The 21,493-nt window shown below is 53.0% G+C and overlaps 4 protein-coding genes across 7 annotated transcripts; 3 read left to right on the plus strand and 1 right to left on the minus strand.

The window, feature by feature from the left end:
- The first annotated feature begins 601 nt into the window (after window positions 1-601).
- LOC139681984 (basic phospholipase A2 Sms-N6-like) lies at window positions 602-2,255 on the plus strand. The gene is given in 6 exon segments (XM_071575840.1): window positions 602-691; window positions 977-1,029; window positions 1,300-1,444; window positions 1,545-1,651; window positions 1,728-1,781; window positions 1,784-2,255. Coding segments are annotated over 6 exon segments (447 nt in total). The 5' UTR covers window positions 602-653; the 3' UTR covers window positions 1,834-2,255.
- LOC139681985 (basic phospholipase A2 Bbil-TX-like) lies at window positions 2,247-4,562 on the plus strand. The gene is made up of 5 exons (XM_071575841.1): window positions 2,247-2,525; window positions 3,002-3,058; window positions 3,239-3,365; window positions 3,869-3,975; window positions 4,109-4,562. Exons 2-5 carry the CDS (start codon window positions 3,019-3,021, stop codon window positions 4,231-4,233), a joined length of 399 nt encoding a protein of 132 aa, XP_071431942.1. The 5' UTR covers window positions 2,247-2,525; window positions 3,002-3,018; the 3' UTR covers window positions 4,234-4,562.
- A 2,412-nt stretch (window positions 4,563-6,974) lies between these two features.
- Window positions 6,975-8,309, plus strand: LOC139681987 (group IIE secretory phospholipase A2-like). The gene is made up of 4 exons (XM_071575844.1): window positions 6,975-7,002; window positions 7,158-7,305; window positions 7,557-7,663; window positions 8,167-8,309. Exons 1-4 carry the CDS (start codon window positions 6,975-6,977, stop codon window positions 8,307-8,309), a joined length of 426 nt encoding a protein of 141 aa, XP_071431945.1.
- Window positions 8,310-8,603: 294 nt separating this feature from the next.
- OTUD3 (OTU deubiquitinase 3) lies at window positions 8,604-19,539 on the minus strand. 4 transcript variants are annotated; one of them, XR_011699581.1, is made up of 9 exons: window positions 19,340-19,539; window positions 17,520-17,668; window positions 16,616-16,728; window positions 14,686-14,808; window positions 13,900-14,025; window positions 13,079-13,175; window positions 12,663-12,835; window positions 11,899-12,330; window positions 8,604-9,063 (listed from the first exon to the last, which is right to left on the minus strand). XR_011699581.1 is itself a non-coding variant. In XM_071575839.1 (8 exons), the coding sequence occupies exons 1-8, from the start codon at window positions 19,507-19,509 to the stop codon at window positions 12,157-12,159; spliced, it is 1,125 nt and encodes a 374-aa protein (XP_071431940.1). In that variant the 5' UTR covers window positions 19,510-19,539; the 3' UTR covers window positions 9,981-12,156. The 4 variants fall into 4 exon arrangements, 1 of the variants encoding a protein (XP_071431940.1); XR_011699580.1 differs by lacking the exon at window positions 8,604-9,063 and adding an exon at window positions 9,726-9,924 and having other exon boundaries at window positions 11,348-12,330; XR_011699582.1 differs by lacking the exon at window positions 8,604-9,063 and adding an exon at window positions 9,728-9,924.
- Window positions 19,540-21,493: the final 1,954 nt, after the last annotated feature.

Genomic DNA, 21,493 nt, shown 5'->3' on the forward strand with positions numbered 1-21,493 from the left:
AAACACTCATTTTGCATCACTTTTTTCTCACAGTGAGGGAGGGATTAATCATCCAGTGCCTGCCCAGCCAAGTGTCTCTGGGAACTGCACATTGAGAGGTGCTTTGAGGGTTACCCACAGACTTTTCCTAAAAAACTGATAACTCAGCTTGAACCAGCTGTGCAGAGGGTCAGTTCCCAAACTGTACCCCCCTGAAAATCCCAAACCTGCTTCTTTCCTGCCCAGGCCAAACCAGGGCTGTTTTTAATCCCCACATGGCTCCTGGTGCTGGCGAGGGCAAAGGAAAAGGCCCTCGAGCATCTCTGACCAGGTCAGGGGGTGTTGGTTTCCTCCTCAGGCTGGAAGTGATGCTGCTTTGCCACCTCATCCCACCCAGCAGTGACCCCACGCGTGGGGGGCAGAGTTGGGGCGTTGGGGGGATTTCTGACGCTCGTAAAGGGGAAGGACGGCGCCTTCTCCTCTGCAGGAAAGCCCAGTCAGCAACATGTGGATCAAGGGAGCCCCAGAGAGGTGAGAGCAAACCCTATATAAAGCAAGCCCAGCTGGCTGCAGGGCACTGCGAGCTGGCAGTGGCTTTCCCAAGGTAAGTGAGGATGGAGGAATGATTTCCTCCCTTTTCTACTTTAATCAGAAGCAAGACACGAGCAAGATCCATGCCACTAAAGCAGGAGCAAAGCAGATGCTACCTGAGGTGCCAGCCCAGAGAAAGAGCAGTGGGTGCAGCCCTGGAGGGCTGATAATTCCTCCAACTTCTCTCCCTTTCCCTTCATTTTGGTTTTTTCCACTCCTTCACCATCCCATTCCCACCACTTCCCATCCCCAGTGGTTTGTGCTGAAGCGACAGGGGCATCCTCATCTCCTCCAGTCCCCAGGGCAGGGGGGCACCTCTGCTCTGGGTGAGGAGGGAAAGGAAGGGGGGCTAAAAGGAATGGTTTGGGTTTGGTATAGCAGGGGATGGTTTGGTTTCCTTTCCCAGGTCTGTCAGAAGGATGAACTGCCTCCTTGCCCTCTCTGTGCTGTTTGCTTGGGGTAAGTGTCCTCACTCCCAGTCCCACGGCTTTCTGTTCAGTTCCATCCATGGAAATCAGGCCCAGGCTGGTGATTCCTCCACCTTTCCCCATCACCACCTCTCCCAAACATGCAACAACCCTCCTGCACCAAGCTGGGAACAAATTTCCTCTCTGTTGCCCTGTGATTTCTAAGACATCACCACCCTGGTGCCAGTTTGGGGGCCAGAGGGATGGAGATGCTGCTGAGGGGCTGGGAATCAGTGTGATCCCCCTGATTTCCCCTCCCCAGGCTTGTCCCCAGCCCGTGGGAACCTCTTCCAGCTGAGCCAGATGATCACGGAGGCGACAAAGAAAAACGCTTTGCTTCATTACGCCTTCTACGGCTGCTACTGCGGGCTGGGGGGCAAGGGGCAGCCCAAGGACAACTCAGACAGGTGAGAACCCACCTGAAAACTCCCTGCCCAGACATATTTCCAAGTCTGGAGGGTGAGGGAGAGAAACCCCCAAGCCCTGAAGCTTCGGTTTGCCGTGCAGGTGCTGCCAGCTGCACGATAACTGCTACCTCAGCCTGGAGAGGCACGGCTGTGACGCCAAGAAGCAGCGCTACCGCTACAGCTGGCACCGCGGCAGACCCTCCTGCGGTGAGTGGGACCCTGGAAAAGGGGTGTCAGCCCCTCCCAAAGCCAGGGCTGATCCTGGACTCCCCTCTGCCCGCAGAGAACGGCTCCTGGTGCGCTCAGCTCTCCTGTGAGTGTGATCGCAGCCTGGCGCTGTCGGCAACTACAGGAAACGCTACCAGTTCTATCCCAAGTACCAGTGCTAGAGTCAGTTAAATGCCTCCCTGACATCCGATCCCGTCAGATCTCGGAAGCTAAGCAGGGTCAGCCCCTGGGAAATGCCGGGTGCTGTAGGTTCTAGTCCTGAGGACTTCCCTGGCACTGTCCAAGCTCGCTCGGCCGTGGCAGATGAACCTCAGGACTGAAACGGTGGGGTCAGTTCTGCGCACGCTGAGCCTCACCTAAAATCCACTGCGCAGGCTGGAAGGGCACCCACGTGGGGACAGCCCTTCCCAAATCCTCGTTCGCGAAGCCGAGCCACACACACACACCAGTGCTAGTGATGGGAGCCGGAATCTGAACCTTTCTGCATCCCTGCCCGTGCTGACCACGTTAGTGCTGCCGTAAATTAATACAACGTGAAAATAAACAATGTGCTTAAACCACCCCGGTCCTCTGAGAGCTCTGAGAGCTGCTGCTGCTGCTGGGCAGGGAGAGAAAGCCCTGTAAATAATCAACATCTTCCCAAAACTTTCCAAGAATTCGGTCTCGGTCGCTGCGTCACTCCGCGCTGCAGCCCACGGGGAGAGGGGGGTTGGCCGGCGAGGGAAGGGGCGTAGCACTCGGTGGTTTTGGGACAGAGGAGTCATTTCGGCGCTCCTAGATCGGAGCCCGCGGGCCGGACACGCAGGGCAGGCTGTTCCCGGCAGGACGGACTGACGGCGAGGAAGATCCCCCGGTGAGCAGCTCCCACTCCTCGCCCCGCTGCGACGAAAACAAAAATACGGGGAGTGTTGGGAGGAGGGAAAAGTGTAGGAAAAGTGTCGTTCCTTCCAGATTAAAACGCAGTGGGAGGTTGGACCACAGGGGGAGAAGTGCATTGGGTGCCAAAAGTGGTGGGAGAGGAGGTGGGGGATGATGGAACGGTGGGACAGCAAGTGGGTGATGCTGAGGCGGTGGGACAGGAGGTGGGGGATGCTGGGATGGTGGGACAGGAGGTGGGGGATGCTGGGATGGTGGGACAGGAGGTGGGGGATGCTGGGATGGTGGGACAGCCTCAGAAAACACTTGCTGTCAGCCAAGGGGCAGCAAGACACACGTGAGGAGTCCCAGCTGCCTTCACCTTTCCAAATTTCAGGGTTTCACCCGTTTTCAGAGAGGAAGGTTTGCAAGCCAAGCTGCACAGCTGAGCCTGTCCTCTCTTCCTTCTTCCAGGTCCAGGTGAGAGGAAGATGAAGGTCCTGCTGGCACTGATGATGCTCTTTGCCTTCAGTGAGTGCATTCCAGACCCATAGAGGGGAGCCAGGCTCCATCCCTGTGCCGATGTGCATCCCCAAACCTCTGTGCACTCCTCAGGGAGACTCCCAGCAGAGCCCTCCTCCCCTCCTGCCTTCCCCAGGCCTCATTTCTGCATATAACTTACAAAAACATCACCTTTTCTGGTCACTCCAGGTGTGTTCACAGCTCATGGGAAGCACCGGCGCACCTTCACACCGGGACTTGAGGGAAGCACCGTGGGAAATCTGACAGCCCATGGATGCTACTCGGGATGGGGCACCTCGAGGGCTTCCTTGGACCGGTACAGGCAACGCTGCCCCAGAGGGCTAACACTGGTCCCAGAGGGCTAACACTGGTCCCAGAGGGCTAATGCTGACCCTGGGGTAGTCCCAGGGATGTTCACAACCCCATCAGCCCCACCTGAAGCTTTGCTGAGCACAGACCATGAGCTGGGCGGCAGCGGGAAGGGAGCAGGTTTGGGGGAGCAGGAAAGCGAGGTGTGCTCACCCCTAATTCCAGCCCTGGAGTCAGTAGGGTGATGCCAGTGACAACTGCATGGTTCATAGGATGGCACCGACCGAGAGGGATGGTAGTGAAGGCAGGATAGGATACTGGGCAGGGATTGCAGGGGGAAGCAGAGCTGCGGGAACGGGCTGGAAAGGAAAGAGCAGCTCCTGGGTCATCAGAGCAGGACGAGGCAAAGCTGGTGGCTCTTCCCACCCGGCGCGCAGAGCCTGTGTCAGGTAGGTCAGAAGCAGCCGGTGCCACATTCCCGGTGAGTCCAGGCTCTCCTTCTCCCCGCAGGTGCTGCCTGCTCCGTGCCTGCTGCTATGCCAGGCTGGCAGCTCGGCGGTGCCGCGTGGGACCCGTCCAGCCCCTCGCAGCGCCCCAGGCAGGAATCCCCACCTGCAGTGAGTCCTCACCCCCTTGCCCCGGGATATCCCTTTCCAGCCCATCTCCCTCCTCTGTGGTGCCCCTTTTTGGGGCGGCCCCCGGGGGATACTCCCAAGGGAAGGCCTCAGGTGTGCCGTGCGGTGCCTGCAGGGTCGGGGACGTGGTGCCAGCGAGGCGCCTGCAGGTGCGAGCGGGCGGCGCGGCTGTGCCGGCTGCGCGGCCAGAGGATGCTCCGGCGCCGCATCAAGTGCCGGGGCCCAGCCGGGAGGTGTTGAAGCAAAAATTCGCTTTGCCAAACCACCTCCGGGCTGATTCGCGAAGGGACGGCGCAGGCAGCGCTTCCCAGCCCTGGCGAGTTTCCTCCTCGGGGCTTCTTGGCTTCGGCAAGAGGACAACAACCCTCCGGTGAAGTTGCGTCGGTGTCCGCTGGATCTGAGGAGGGGGAGCAGCGCTGCTGTTCCAGCACAGCAGCACAAGGGAGGGGTGGGCAGCTGTCCCTCGGCCCTGCGAGGGGCGCAGGGAACCAGCGGGAGCGTCTCCCCCGGGCTCTGGCTGCTTCTGCTTCACCTTCTGTTGCTCCAAAATAAAACCAGAGAGCCCAAAGCATCGAGGCTCGGTGTGCCGTGACTCAGCTGAGCCCAGAGACCACCTCCCGCCTCTCAGACAGGTTTCCTGCTGAAATACAAGGAAAAAATTAACACCTGAGAGGTGACACAACTCTCCCCGAGGTGCATCCGCACCCCTGAACTGCCCCCGCATATCCCCGAGCCTTCAGGCTCCGAAAGTGCCCAGTTTTTCTCCGAGATGGAGAAGTGGAAGGTGGTGGATGGGCTGGTGGATGCTGTGGGAGGGCCGGGCTTGGAGTTCGGCGATCCTTGTGCGTCCCTTCCAGCTCGGGGTATTCTGTGATTCCCCGAAGTTCTGCTGTGCCGGGGTGGCCCCCAGCTTGCCTCACACCAGCGCTGAGCAAAACAGACTCCTCACCAGAAAAGAATGTTTTGGCCCCGTTCCGCAACAACCCCGAGCACGTCCCTTCGGGAAAGGCAGTTCAGGCAGGGGCTGCTCCCTCCCCTCCCCACCGCGCGGGGTTTGTGCCCCGCAGGGTTGTCCCCCGGGAGGTCTCGGTGCTCCAAACCCCCTTGGAGGGGGCTCGGCAATGAAATAAAGCCACAGAAACAGCAACGAAACACCTTTTCCTAAGGGGCTGATGCCCAGCTGGAATTCCCACCCTGGCCTGGCCCAAAACTGAAGTCAATGGGGCCAGGAAATATCCCTTAAATCAACGATGCTTCCCACCAGCTGTCAGCCAGGAATCAAGCCCTTCCACTCTCCTCTTCCTCCTCCAGCACCGTGTAATCCTGGAAGGAGTGGGCAGCCCTTCATCCAGCAGCTGCTGTTTGCAGGGGAGAGATCAAGGATCAAATCCTCACCGACAGGATATTCCAGGCAGATTTCAGGCTGTGATAAACTGAACCACAATCTCCCTTTGTAAATTCTGGGTGAATTTTAACTATCCATCTATTTTCCTGCTTGAACATCTGGCTGCACAAATCCATTCATACAGAACTCCAAGAGCTGATGTGTTGGCAATAAATTGAGTCGGAAAAGGTGTTTTTTTATACTGTGACACAAAATCCATTTTCTCCCAGGAGGCATTTGGTTCTATTTTGTCCTATTTGGGGGCTTATTTCCCATTTGGAGAAGGAATACTGCAAAGCTGGCACAGGCAGAGGGGCCAGGGTGGAGACAATTTCACCTGGAAGCTCAGTCAGTTTGATGCAGGAGAATATACCTTATTCCTCAGGGATAAACCCAGTTGTGGACTCAGAAAATCCTGCATTATGGCAAGGCCTGGTTCAGCTCATTAACTCAGTGCTGTCCAAGGGGCCTTAAATTAGCCTGGAGAGCTGATGAGGCAAATGGCCTGTGCCAGAAGGGGGAAGAGGTTTTGCTGAGCTGACTTCCCTTTTCTCACCATCTCCCCAATTCCCACACAAGTCGTGTCCTTGTTCCCTGCCTCAGTTTCTCTACCAGCCATGGGGGGATTTCCTCCCCTGCCTCAGTGCCTGCTCATGCTGGGGCTCCCCAAAAAGCAGCACAGGGCCCTGGGCACCTGCAATCTCTGCCAGAAGAAATCTGCTAAATGATTGCTCAGCATCATCTGTTTAATTAGGGAGTCCCTCCAAGGAAATGACACCCAGCCTCTCTTTCTTCCATTTCATTACACACCACTTGCATTTTTCCCCCTCATGCTGCCACTTGCCTCCTTCTGCTTCTAAATAAATGTGAACCAGACACCTCATGCCATGGGCTCATCTTTTTGAGAGCAAAACACAGTGCCCAGCACACACAGGGAGGGGACAGAGAATCCCCCTGTGCAAGGGGCATCTGGGACCTCAGAAGTCCCCACTAGCAAGACAATCACCATGTGTGGCCTCTGCTCAGTCCTGTCTCCAGCCACAGCCAGTCTGGAGGACCACAGGACCTTCCTCTGCTCCCAGTGTTGCATCTGGTGAGCCAGAAGTGGAAGATGCTTTGCATTGGCTGCATTTTCTCCCAGCCCAGGTAAGTCAGGATGGAAACAGTAAGACACAGAATGGTGTTTTCCAGCCAAAACATCAAAAAAAACTAATAGTCATCCAGGAAGAAAGTGAATCATGGAATCTAGGAATGGTTTGGATTGGATGGGACTGCAAATCTCATCTCATTCCCATTCTCCCATTCTGCTCAGGGATGCTGAGGTACCCAGAGCCATGCACAGACTCGACCCCAGTCTGTCCCACTCATCCCAGTCCACCAAACCCTTCCCTCCCAAGGACCCCCCCAGTGTAAGGCACCCCACATTGGCACCTCCAGCAGTGCCAAGGGACTTGCACACGTAGCAGGGGCAACGTGGTGAGGATTGTCAATATTTGCTCTCCAAAGGAAAGGCCCCGCCGAGGGCACCCAGTGACTATAAAAGGTGTCACCGGTGGCACCTCAGGCTCACCAAACCCTGGAGCTGCCACTGCCAGACATGAAACTCTTCTCACTGCTCCTGTTCTGTGAGTAACTCCCTGCCAGCTCCCACCCTCCAGGAAAGCCTGGAGCTCACAGGTTCTATCCATGGAGCTGGGGAGGGTGGAAATGCTCATTTTTGCTGTGTGGAAGGGTAGGATGGGAGGTTGGTTGTTCCAGTGCTCCTAACTCCCTTCTCCAGTTGTAGGACTGGCCCTGGTCAGCTCCAATGTGATCCAGTTTGGAGATATGATCTTGCGCTCGACCGGGAAATTTCCGCTGGCCTACAACCGTTACGGCTGTAACTGCGGCTTCAGGACATCCAAACAGCCCCTGGATGCCACTGACTGGTAAGCTGGGACCTGTTGAAGGCAGAGCAGGTGCCCCCAGACCTCCCCTCCTCCCTGGGTACAACCAGAGGACTCTTGCTCTGGCTGTGAGCAATGAGAAAATTGCTCCTGTTCCTTAAAACCTCTGGAGAAGTGCTGATGGGAGCGATGTGTGTTGCTGGTGTTCAGCCAAGGCAGGGCTGTCCCAGCTGTCCCCTGGGCTGTCCCAGCTGTCCCCTGGGCTGTCCTCACCACCCTCTCTGTTCCCCCAGGTGCTGCCATGTCCACGATTGCTGCTATAGGAGGTTGGATTCCTCCACATGCCATCCCATGCGGGTCTTCTACAAGTACCACATCCAGGGAGGCCAAATAACCTGCGGTAAGAGCCGAGTGGGAAGGCACGTGCCATCCATCCTGGTGTTCCAAGGTGTCCTATGCACCATCCTGGCCTGGCACCTGCTCGCAGCAAAGGGGGTGGGATTACAGGGGAAGTGCCAGGAATAAGGCTAATAAATATTTGCTGGATTATGGTGCAGTTTAGAGCTTGGAGACCTCCCTTGTCCTTCCCTAGAGCCCAAATACTGAGGGATTGATGGGACCCTCCCACCCTGGGTGGGGACCTGGCATAGCCACCCCCATTTCCCCACAGCAAACATGTTGTCTCTTGGATCAAAACAAACCACATCCCTGTGATCCAAGCAAATATCCATAAACACACCAGGGATAAAGTGAATTTAAGGGTCCCTCCAGGGTCAGGGGGCTAAACACACCAGAGGTGAGAGTACCTGAGACACTCCAATCTCAGTCAGGGGGTTGTTCAAATAACACTCCCTGACTCTCCCACTCTCTGCCTGTCTCCATCCCCCCAAAATTTCCTCCCAGGAGGTGGGAGCCATTGCCAAAGAGGGGCCTGTGCGTGCGACAAGGCGGCGGCCGAGTGTTTCCGCAGGACACGCTCCAGCTACAGCAACGCTTACAGCAACTACCCCCTCTTCAAGTGCAAGGGCAGAGCACCCTCCTGCTGAACACAACGGGCTCAAAACCTGACAGAATCCGTGGAAGTGGAGACAGTTCTGCCTTCCCTGCAGCCAGGAAGGCCACGGCACAGCCCTGTGGCACTGGAAAGGTGTCCAGCAGCTTTCCCTGGAGCCAGTGCCCAGGGCAAAGCTGCTCCTTTGATTAAATACCTCCTCAAAATGAGGGAAACCCTGCAAATAAAGATACATTTTCAAAGGAAATTCATAAAGCATGTCCAGTGTTGTCTTTGTGAATCGATGGGCGAAGGGATAGGAAGCAGCACAGAGACTCAGAGCTGATTTTCTCAAGTCAGTATTTGTGCCTGCACAAAGTTTTGCATCTTTTTCTTAAAAAACAGACCAGTAGTGACATTTTGGCAGCCAAGCAGTAAATCTTAAGAGCTCCAGATAAGAAAAACCACCACAGAAACTGTGAGGGGCTGCTGCACCCCAACCCCAGTTTCCCTGTGGGAGCTTGGCCTCAATCCAGCCCCATCCCATTCTTAATGATCATTTAAGCAATTAATATCACCGAAGGCATGGGGGAGTCCAGTGGTGGGGTCTCAGGGGTTTGGTGTGACCTTTTCTTGCACCCCAATTCCAGCAGATCCAGACAGGTCTCCTCAGGCTGCCACTCCCACCTCGTCCCTCACCAGAGCTGCACTTGATCTCAGATTAGCCCTAATTAGTTGTAATGAGCCAGGGCTGTGGCCTCGATGGAGGTGCCTCCAGCTGTGAAGCTGCCTCTGGAGATGCATTCTGCCTGAAATGAAGGAGTTTTAAGGGTCATTTCTGTGAGTTTCACCTCAATGCCAAGGGGCTCCTGCCTGACTCCACCACAGGCAACATCCCCAGCCCTCTCTCACATTCCTATAAATGTGGGATCTTTGTAACTCCAAACCACTCGTTTCTACTCATTTTCCAGAGCGACTAAAGGATTTTGGGAGGGCTGGGACAGAGCCAGTGCTGCCCTCTAAGGCTGGTTCCTGCAGCCAGGCAGCAGCAAGGAGGGACCCCAGAGCTCAGCACCAGCACAAACCACCTCCCTTTGACTCAGCACTGGGGTATGGATTGGTTTTCATGCACAATTTCCCTCCCTTTCTGCAGTTCCTGAAGCTCTGCAGATGTGGATACCATGGATGTCGTGGCAAAGCTGTGAGATAAACCAAAGGGCAACTCCCAGGAAGGAATAAAGAACAGGAACAGCACAGACAGAAAACCCTCCCATAATAGAAACACTCATGGAGGTCATCCAGAACTTGGGTAAATGCTTAAAACTTCCAGTTCAACTGAACTCCCTGACCTGAAGGGACAGGATTTGGGAAAACAAGTCTAGGGAAGATTATTTAGGTAGAAAGGGAGAGTGGCTGTGCTACATCATCCTGCTGGGAACTCGCCCTTGAGAGGCTGATGGTGACCCCAGTGCTGGTCCAGCACAGCCAAAACACCCTCAGAGATGTCAGCCAGCAGCAAATAACAAAGAGTCATCCTGCTCAGATCCCAAGGGAATATCCAGTGCTTATTGTCCATCCTTGGACCGTGGATTACGAAGCTCCACCAAGGAGTAAACACGAGCCATGAATCACAATGTGCCTCTGCTCTTGTTTCTTGCCTCCCCTTCCTCCTGCAAGGAAAAGCCACGACCTGTTTACAAAGCAAATTCTCTGTGTAAAAGTCAGGTCCATGAGGGATGTGGCAAAAAGATTCCCTAGTGAAAAAAAACAAACAACATACTGGGAAGGTGGAAAGTTCAACAGGAAAATTGAAAATAGGTAAGTTTTACCATCTTTGGATGCACAGTGGTTGTGCAGGCACAAAGCTATCCTGGAAAAAACAAAGGGAATTTGAGTGCTCTATGAAGATTTAAGAGCCCAGAGCACTGTGAGGTTATTTTAATCACATTAACACTTGGCAATGAAAGCATTTGCAGCCCCAGGTTTGGTTCCAGGTATTGGTGGCCCTGAGTTGCTGACCAGCCTCTCTCTCTGCTGTTTGTGCTGCTGCTGCAGAGCTGCCCTTTCCTCCTGGACATGATGGGGTGGGGTTTGAGTTCCCTGCACACCTACAGAGGCTCAGCCCCCAGGACAACTCCCTTCCCAGCTCTCAGCCTGCAAGAAACAACAATCCTTTTATCAGCTCTGGCTCAGGAGGACAAAAAAGCAACTCATTAAGATCAAACCTCATAGTCCAAGTGCACAAATGCAGAACCCACCTGCATTTCAAACCAAACCACAGCTGGGCAGGACACAGTGACACCTGTACCTGGACTGCCCTGCTACACCCACTGTCACAACTCATCACCCTGAAAGATCTGCACTTCCTCCCCACTAAGCTGTGACTTGCCTCTCTTTCCACTACTGTAAAAATTATTATCTTGGAGAAAAAGGAATTCCCAAACCAGGAATTCTCACAGGAGAACTTTCTTTTGATTTTTCACCTGACAGCAGAGGAGTCCATGAAGTACCAGCTCAGATCTTGGTGGTTCAGTAAAAAAAAAGGCATTTATATTTCCGTGCTGATTTAATAAACTTCAAAGCACACAGAGAGTTTTTTCACAAGAAATGTTCCCTACTTTGAAAAAATGCCTTTCACCTCTGCCCTGGCTGATGAGGTGTCTCCTGCTGTTTCCTCAAGGTCAGTGCTTGTCACAAACCCAAAAACCTGAGTAAAGCTGAAACACTGGGAGCTATAAATCCAGGGCTGAGTCCACAGTCCTTTCACCTTGGTCCAAACCCTCAGTCCTGCAGTGGAAACCTCACAGGAGTCAGGCTGTACATCCTGCTTGGTGACCTCACCAAACTGGAATTTAAGATGGAAAATGCTACCCTGGAAAAAGGTTGATTTATGAAGTGATCAGACAGGTTTCCCAGGGATCACTCCTGCTTGGAGCTCGTTCCCAGAACTCTTGCTCCTTTGGCTACACTAATGCCACTTGGAGACTGACACCTGTCAAGTTCCTGGCTTGGACTAAAGCTCTGGAGTAGCCCAAAAGCTCCAGAATATGGCAAAGGGATTGAGATTCCAGATGTTCAAGTAGCAACACTCACCAGAAACCTCCTGCTGGCTCCTGTCACACTTTACAGCCTCATTAACCATCACCAGATCAGGTGAGTTGGCCCTGCAGTCTCGAGTCCATGGGTATTATTGTTCATGGTTTTACTGCTTTGGGTGGGTTTACTTCTCTCTACATCTGTCAAGTAGCAAAGGAGCTGATCCCAAACCTCAGCAAGCAGAGATGCAGCAATGCCATTCTCCCTTCATGCATTAATCACTTCTGAACCAGCCCAGTTCTGGTGAGATTAAAACTTGCCACTGCACTCCTGACTGGCAAAGAGAAGAGGAATGTCACGTTTGAGACAGTCCTGGCTGACACACTTTGCTTTGGAAAGGATTCTGGGACTTTGTTCACTCACTTCATCTAAATTTAAATAGGAAAAGGACCACCAAAGTTGTTCCTGAGTTGAGATTTGTTAAACTTTCCCTGACAGAAAGGTAAGATAAAGCCTTTCCAAGCATAACCAAGTAAAAAAAAAAATCCAGGCACACCAAGAGATGTTAAAGCAGATGTGACCCTGCTGTGTGAAGAACAGGCTCTCACCTTCATCTAACTCCAAAATCATAAACCCAAGTCTCTGCTTTTTAAGTTCAAACAACTCTTCTCACACACAGGTTGATGTAGAATCACTGAGTAATTGTCCTCCCCACGACTGAAGGAACAGGAATTTCTCTTGTCCTTGGAAATCTCTGCAGAAACGGATTTTAAGGTAACAAAGGGTGCCTGGAAATTCGCTCAGGGGGAGTTTTGTCCTCATCAGTTTTATTTGCTGTTCTCCCAGAGCTCTCAGCACACACTCAGTCATATGTTTAGGGCTGCCACGGCCTTCACCAGGGTGATGTGGCTGGTGGGATCTGTGTCTGTCCTGTTGTCTGCACAGTCACTCCTGGTGGCCAAGACCTTCTGCCTGTGCCTCTCCTCCTGCCTCTTCTTCTTCTCCAGCCTCTGCTGCTCCTTCCTCTGTTTTTTAACTACCTGAAAGGGGAGAGTGAAAGCACAAAGTTCAAACCTCACGTCTTCTGCTCAGCTGGGGAAAAATAACCCACTGGGAAGGAGAGGAGCAGATCTCAAGGCAGCTGCCAGAGAACATTCCTAACTATTTATCAGGACTTTACTTGGAGCTGCTTTGGGAAGAGTGCCACAAGTCACTAGGAAATGTTTGTTATCAGAGAAGTCACAGCTGCAGCAGTGACAAAAGAGTGAGCAGAAGCTCTCCTTGATTGGAAGGAGAGGAGAGTTGCTGAGTAAGCAGTGCAAAGCCACCCCCTAATTGTTACAGGGTGCTGACATCAAACCCCCTCACACACCTTTGGGTTCCTGCTGGCTCTGTTCTCTTCCCTGGATCCTTTGTTGTCTCCTGTTTCACTTTGATGCAAGTTCTGATTTCCAAAGATTCTTGAACCGCTCCCGTTCTCCTCCCACAGTGTTTTGCTGCAGGATTTCTGATGCTTGTCCTGGGGCTCCTCCTGCTCCTCAGGACCTGCCAACAACAGGTTTGCCTCAGACACTCTCCCCAGGAGCTGTGGCCCTGCCAGCCAATTCCTTCTTCCCGAATTTCTGGAGCAGTGGTTTGATGGAGGCTGGATTGAAGTTGCCCTCACTAACAACCTTCCTGAGCACAGGAGGTTGAGGTGGGAGCACTCAAGAGAAAACCACCCTGTCCTGCTGCTGGCCCTGTTTGTCACACAGCCCTGAGCCCTGGGTGACAACTCTGTGCACTCACCTGTTCCTTCCCCTTCCTTCCCTTGTAAGATGGCAAATATTGCAGACTCGATGTTGTAATCCTCCACTTCCAGGATGTGCTTTACTAAATCCATGTCCTGTCCACAAGAGCAGAAGGAGAACACTGAGGGAGTTCCAATCTCTGACACACATTCCCTTAACAACCACCTGAACCACAAACAACAGCCAAGAGTCACAGATTATCCACTTATTTGGGATGTTCAGTATCCTCAAACGAGTTCAGATCTGACAGGATTTGTTTCCAAGTGAATTTTCTGACAGATTGCAAGAGCTTTCCAGAATTATCAGGTATCCACACAAAGTAGGTGTTTCACCTGCATTTAAGGGTGGATTTTAGGATGAACTCCCTGAAGGGAAGTTCTGGCCAGGTGGGGGTTGGTCTCTTCTCCCAGGCACTCAGCAATAGGACAAGGGGGCACTGTGGGCTCAAGCTCTGCCAGGGGAAATTGAAGTTGGAGATCAGGAGGAAATTCTTTGCAGAGAGAGTGCTCAGGGATTGGAATGGGCTGCCCAGAGAGGGGGTGGATTCCCCATCCCTGGAGGTTTTTAACCTGAGCTTGGCCATGGCACTGAGTGCCATGATCTGGTAAAGGGACTGGAGTTGGACTAAGGGTTGGACTTGATGATCTTGGAGGTCTTTTCCAACCCAATCCACTCTATGATTCTATGAAATGCACCCTGTTTTATGGCAGTGGTACTAAAATTGTCCCTGGTGAGTATTTTTCAGAATTTTTCCCAGGATTGCTTTTATGTTTCAAGAACATTTGAAAGTTAAGCCCAACAAGGCTCCTCAGTACTCACTGAACACCCAGTTGCACTGCACACTTTTTGTACAGCATCTTCCATTTCCACTTCAGCCTCATCCTCAGAGTTGCCCTTCTGTGGCTTCGCTTCCTCTGCCTTATTTGTATCATTTTTGCAAAGCATCTGCAGAAAAGCAAAGCCCACACTGCATGCAACAGCAACAACAAAATCTAATAAATGTAATTATTATTGCACACTTGTCTCAGAAACATCCTCTGTCAAAGCATTTTGGAAATGGTGGAATTTCCATCATCACTGGAACAGTTTCCTCTGTCTCCTGCACTACCCTCCTGTACTACAACACCATGAATGCCAACAAACAAGCTTTAAAATGGAAGGATTAGTGTTAATACAATAGCACACATCACACAGCTGTGTGCAGAGACTCTCAAGCACAGTACAATTACTCACTAAGATCAAACAGTGAGATATGAAGAGAGCAACTGCATCCAGCTGTTGCATTTCCAGCTCTTTCTTCCCTTCCCTTTGTTTTCCATCTGAGGTGTGTGATTATGTAATTCAGATGAGGTTCCTTCCAGACAGCCCACATCCCAGCACCAGGTTTGGGATGGACTTCCAGCCCAGACGTTGGAATCCTTCACAGCCTTTCTCAGGAGAGTTGGCAGCAGGAGCTACAACACCCTCAGGGCTTTGCTATCCCAGCATGACACGGGGACACTTCTCCCTCAATCCCAATGCACAGGAGACAGGAACCCAACTGGCAACACTCATCAGCTTTATTTATCACCCACAGCTGGCTCAGGTGACTCTGTCCCAACCAACCTCCGTGCGAAGATACGCCGGAGCCTCGGAGTCGTCGTTGATCCTCCTCACGCTGTCGTAGTGCTCCCCGTGGCGATAGGCAATGTGCAGCTCCCTCACGTTGCTCTTGTCTGAGCCCTGGATCTACACGGGGAAAATAAACTGCAGATGAGGGTTTGGAGCCAACCTCAGCATCGGATTTGTCCAAGTATTAACTCTCCCATGAAGGAAGTCAGGACGTAGCTACTGAAGCATTTTAAACAGGAAGAGCTGACCCAAAACTCCAGCTGTGCCTCCAGCAACAACAGAGCTTCAGTCTCAAGGAGAAGGTTTGAAAGCCAAATACTTGATGTTGGTCAGTTACATCATAGCAAACAAGATGTGGGATGAAAGTATTTCTGTGGAAAGCTCAGAACTATTTCCTAAGCTTTCCACAGGAGGTATCAGTTTAATGATCATGTTCCCAGATCCGACTTCAGCAACAGCTCCCAGGGAATGTACAGTGTCATTTTCTCCTCAAATATGAGGAAAGAGAGTCCATTCAAGTGATGACCACAGTAAAAACAGTCACCCAGAGAGAGTTTTGATCTGCAATTGTGACAAGAGGCTTTTTAAACAGCATTCCAAGTGGCTGTGTTTTGGTTTTAAAAGAAAGCCAATCCATGAAAATGTATTAACTCCATTTAGGGACACTGTTAACAATCAAATGTCCCTTTGCTTTGTCAGCACCCAGTGCAGCAGTTTCCACAGAAAGTTCCTGCTCTGATATTATCTGCACTGACGTAAGAGTAACTCCCACCCTGATCATCCAACTCTTAGCTAAGGGCCACCCAGCACTCCAGCTCCTGCCAGGAATGCAGAAAATCCCTCTGCACTTGCAGACCTCCTTGGCCTGACCATCATCCCCAGCTCACAGCCCTGACAGCTGCCCCAGAGCAGACGTCAGCAAGCAAAGCACCAGAACTGCTTTGCTTTAGGGCTCCAGAGTTTCCCAACCCTCTTACGTCTGTGAAGTGCCTTATCTCGACTCCCAGACCATGCACTCACTCACCTTTCAACCCTGCCTGTGGCTTGTGCTGCATTAATAACTTCAGGTTTCCCAACAAATAATTCTCCATTCATCTGTTTCACTCTGGCTCACCTGTGGTTCCAACTCAACACTCGGTTCTATCAGGTCCTGCTTTTTATCCTATTAAGTCATTCAATAAGTTGGAACTCACCAAGATCTATTTTCCTCTGCCAGTGCTTGAATAGGCATCTAACAAATCCCAAAGCTCCTGAAAGATTATTCTGAAAATGAGCCAATTTAGGTCTCATTAGAAAAGCCTCTTTCCACTCTGGAACAAGTCCAGCAGAGGCACCAGGATGATCAGAGGGATGGAGCACCTCTGCCATGAGGAAAGGCTGAGAGAACTGGGACTGTTCAGCCTGGAGAAGAGAAGGCTCTGGGGTGACCTCATTGTGGCCTTTCAGGACTTGAAGGAGCCAACAAAAAGATGGAGAGACTTTGGACAAGGGCTTGGAGGGACAGGACATGGGGGAATGGCTTCCCACTGCCAGAGGGCAGGGTCAGGTGGGATACTGGGAAGGAATTTTTCCCTGTGAGGGTGGGCAGGCCCTGGCACAGGTTGGGCAGAGAAGCTGTGGCTGCCCCATCCCTGGGAGTGTCCAAGGCCAGGTTGGACAGGGCTTGGAGCAACCTGGGAGAGTGGGAGGTGTCCCTGTCCATGGCAGGGGGTGGCACTGGATGGGATTTAGGGTCCTTCCAACCCAAACCAGTCTGAGATTCTGTGATTCTATGAATACACTGGTCTGTAACTAAAAGCTGCAGCTCTACACCATGCCCAGCCAACTGCAGCTGCTGCTCTTTTCCAGTAGATCAGGAAGTTTCCACAGTGTTTGTATTCATCGGCTGAAAACTGGGCGAAAATGTACAAGTTTTGTTTCTCACCTGCCACAGTGGAGTGTTGAGCTGATGAATAACCACATTGATTTGATTGTTCCTTGCAAAGGCCACAATAGCATCATTGCCAGCAAAGGTACCAGGCTTGGCCAAATTGGTAACTAAAAGGGAGAAAAAACATTCAGAAGAGTTGGAGACCTAATTTCTGACACAAAAGCACTGGAGGGATAACAAGCAGTGAAATTTCAACACAAGCAATTCTGTGGAAATCCCACCTGTGACACTGTGAGTGCTGAGGCAAGAACTGGCAGCAACTGTTTAAATGACCATTGAAATGACCACAGAAATCTCTAAAAAAGACACTACACCTTAAGATTAAGTAAGGCTACTGGCTCTGTTAGCTCAGAGGGAAGAGTGTCACGTACTGAGTGATCAAATCACGTTCCTGCATCACCTGCATGGCACCTGGCACATCCTCAAAGCTGGTGGGACAAAGGCTGAATTCTCCTCTGCTCTGGATCCTCCCCTGGGTTCACAGTATGAAATATCAAGGAAAATGAAACCCAAAGAAATCAGACACTTACCAAAATAGCCAAATACCAAAATAGCCAAATACCTACAAGCATTCAAGGAGAACTTGATAATTTTTCTTAAGTACCTTTTGAAAACGCTGAATTTTTTTTACTCCTTCCTTTTTTTTTTGGCTCTCATTGCTTGTCCCAAGTTTCTCCTACATTTAAACAATTTCCAAGACAAATTTAATGCGAGTTTTAACAGCTCATCTTTCCACAGCATCATAACAGACAGAAATGTAAAGTCACTGTTTGTACAAACCAGAGGGGAGCCCTGACCTAGTTCTGGGATGAGGAACTGGTGAGTAAGAAGGTGCTTCAAGGAGATGCAGCCCCACTTCAGGATAACCCCTCCCAGGAGTGTCCTGTGGAGCCCATACCGTGTTTCTCAAAGGGCACATCATCCTCTACAAAGGGCTCAAAGTCCTCCCTCTGCTTCACCATGTAATCCACTGTTTCCTGCCGATGCCTCAGGTGGTTCCTGGAGTGCCCCTCCAGCTGGTCACCCAGGGCACGAAACAAGCAGTTGCTGCCAAGAGAGAAACCACAAGTTGAAGTGTCTGAGGCACAGCATTAAATAAACACCTGGTGCAGAAGGAATGGGGGTTTAAAGGGAAAGAGCTGTGCCCAGATTATCAAGACATGAATGTGAAACAGCACATATTCACTGTGCTTTGAATGGCTGCTGCTGCTACTGGAATGGTTGGTAAGAAAGCAAGATTGTAAGTGGCCATGTCATCAGCTGCAACTGAGCAAGTCAGAGGTGGTGAAAGTGCTGGGTCATGCCTTAAACTGACACTGAGACAGGGGACATAATGCAATGAAGTACAGACCATTTCTCAGCACAAACACCTCCTGTCCCTTTCACCCAACACTTATGGACCACCCTGTGCTCTGCTCAGCAGAGCCCTCAGCCCTCCTGGGGACCAGGGCTGGGCCTGCAGAGCCCTCAGGCCCTACAGAAACACCAAGCAGAGCAGAGCCCACTGACCCCGGTGGGGCTCAGCAGGGAAGTCCTTGCTCCTGCAGAGCACTGGCCCACCTAAACCAGGAGGGCAAAGCCCTAAACCCCAGGGGACATGGGACCCACACCATGGGGAGAGATGGAAGCCTCAGCCCTAGAGACAGGGGACCAACACCACGGGGAGGAGATGGAAGCCTCAGCCCTGGGGATAGGGGACTCACAGCACGGGGAGAGATGGAAGCCTCAGCCCCGGGGACAGGGGACCCACACCAGAGGGAGATGGAAGCTCTTGGTCCCACAGACACGGGACCCACACCACGGAGAGAGATGGAAGCCTCAGCCCCGGGGACATGCGACCCAAACCACAGGGAGCGATGGAAGCCTCAGCCCAGGGGATAGGGGACCCACACCAGAGGGAGATGGAAGCTCTTGGTCCCACAGACATGGGACCCACACCATGGGGAGCGATGGAAGCCTCAGTCCCGGGGCACGGGACCCACACCACGGGGAGAGATGGAAGCCTCAGCCCCGGGGACAGGGGACCCACACCACGGGGAGAGATGGAAGCCTCAGCCCCGGGGACAGGGGACCCAAACCACAGGGAGAGATGGAAGACTCAGCCCTGGGGACACGGGACCCACACCACGGGGAGACATGGAAGACTCAGCCCTGGGGACAGGGGACCCACATCACGGAACAGATGGAAGCCTCAGCCCCGGGGACAGGGGACCCACACCACGGGGAGCGATGGAAGCCTTAGCCCCGGGGACAGGGGACCCACACCACGGGGAGAGATGGAAGCCTCAGCCCCGGGGACAGGGGACCCACACCACGGGGAGCGATGGAAGCCTCAGCCCCGGGGACAGGGGACCCACACCACGGGGAGCGATGGAAGCCTTAGCCCCGGGGACAGGGGACCCACACCACGGGGAGAGATGGAAGCCTCAGCCCCGGGGACAGGGGACCCACACCACGGGGAGAGATGGAAGCCTCAGCCCCGGGGACAGGGGACCCACACCACGGGGAGCGATGAAAGCCTCAGCCCCGGGGACAGGGGACCCACACCACGGGGAGCGATGGAAGCCTCAGCCCCGGGACACGGAATGCCCACCACGGCGGGAGGTGACACACGGCCTGCCCACCCCGCGGGAGGCAGGGCCGGTGGCATCCCCGTGTCCCCAACGCTGGAGTCCCGGGGAACCGCCGGCCCCGGGGCAGCCCCGTCGCGGCGCTCACCCATCGCCCGGCACCTCGCGCAGCTTGAGGCCGAGGGCCCGCAGCTGCCCGGCCAGGCCGCCACCTCCGCCCGGTGCGGGGCCCGGTGCCGGTGCGGAGGGAGCGTTGCGGGCCCGGCGGCCCCTCCGAGCCCCGGCGGGACGGGCCTTGGCCGCCTGTTTGCGGGACATCCCGCCGGGAACACCGGGAGGGACACGTGACTGCCGGGGCGCCTCACGTGACCGCCCTGCCGGTAATGGTCACGTGACCGCCCGTCCCGGGGGGATCCGTCCGGGATGAGAAACGGGAGAGGGGGGAAACCAAGGCTGGGAATCAACGGGTGGGAATTGCGGAGGGAAGGAGGGTGCGGGAAGCAGCACGGCAAGTCGCTAACGCTGCACCCCAGAAGCTGCCAAGCTTCCGGCTAATTAGCTGTACTGCTAATTGCACTAATGGCTCTCCTTGCCTGCTCCCGGTGTGAGGCTGGACGAGCCGCTCCGGAGCGCTCTGTGTTCGACCCCGCACTCCGAGGAGAGCGGAGGAAATGCGGGAGGTGAGAGGATGGATGGATGGATGGATGGATGGATGGATGGATGGATGGATGGATGGATGGATTACCCGCGAGGTGGCACCAGCAGAACGCGGCTGAGGCTGCAACCAGTAATTAAAAGTGATAAGGGTAATGAACTGAACCTTCGCTTTTCCTCGGGCGCTGTGGGAAGCTCCTCAGAGGGGGCTGCAGGAGGGCACAGTAAGGAGACAGGTGAGTGGTCTGGAGTAGGAGAGGATTCCCAGCCATCCTTGAGTCCACAGCTCTTCCACAGCAGCCCCATAAAGAACTCGCCCACCACCAGCACCCACCAGTTCTGCACCATCACTCTGGTTTTCCCTGCCCTGATTCTCCCTCCCAGCACCACGACAGAAGTGGCCTGATGGTGGCCAAGTCCAGAGGAGCCCACCAAGATCATCAGAGGGATGGAGCACCTCTCCAGAGAGGAAAAGATGAGAGAACTGGATTGTTCACCCCATGGGTGAGCTAATTGTGGCCTTTCAGTGCCTTATGGATGCTGACAAGAAACTGTTCACAAGGGCCTGGAGTGACAGGACAAGGGGGAATGGCTTCACACTGACAGAGGGTGGATATCAGGAAAAAAATCTTCCCTGTGAGGGTGATAAGGGGCTGGGATGTAATTCCCAGAGAAGCTGTGGCTGCCCCATCCCTGGGAGTGTCCAAGGCCAGGCTGGACAGGACTTGGAGCAACCTGGGATAGTGGGAGGTGTCCCTGCCCATGGCAGGGGGTGGAACTGGATGAGCTTTAAGGTCCCTTCCAACCCAAACCATTCTGTGATTCTATGAATTTCTGTCTAATTCCAAGCTCAGAAGGCACATCCAAACAGCTTTGTGATGAACACTAAGAAAACAGTCCTGAGGATACAACAAGAGGCTTCACATCACAGTGATTTTTAAGTTGTATATTATTTTTATGTCCCTTTTGTCCAGACTCACAATCTGACCCACAACTCAGCACAGGCAGAAGCTCACAGGGGTATCACCAATACCTCCTGGGATGTGCCCGTGGGCACGTGAGGATTTTATTCAGGAGTGGCACAACTGCTCCTTTGTATCTATTTCCTGCCATAAACAGTTCTGTACAAAGCATTTCACAGAAAGACATTTTCTTATGCAAACACACTGAGAGCGGGAAAACAGGATGAGTACATGAACTGATTGCAAATGATTAATGAGGCAGCCTGAGGAGCATTAAAGGGCTGTGGGCAATTCAGAGAAGCACAAGGCACATGCCAGCCAGGGAGCATCACTCATGACAGCAGGGACAAAGCAGAGCTGCAGTCAGGGCTGGGCTGAAAACTTTGCCAGTGGAGGAATCAGCCAAAAGACACAGACAAGTTATTCTCACCCACTGATGGGACACACAGCAAACAGACATGGAGCATGGATCCATCCCACCTGGATTTTAAATTTTTTAAGTTAGGAGCATAGTTGTCCCTCTTGGTGTCTGTTTCAACTTCCAACATGTGCAAGGTGGTTTCATATTGTTCTAATAACTAAGAATCAGGGAATTTAAAGACATTTCCACTTTGGACATGGGAACTGACAGAGTAAATTTGAAGCTTCTACAGCAGTGTAATAATAGCAGGTCTGTCTGACACTTT

This window comes from Pithys albifrons, chromosome 22 (genome assembly GCF_047495875.1).
Source record: "Pithys albifrons albifrons isolate INPA30051 chromosome 22, PitAlb_v1, whole genome shotgun sequence".
Lineage (NCBI taxonomy): Eukaryota > Metazoa > Chordata > Aves > Passeriformes > Thamnophilidae > Pithys > Pithys albifrons.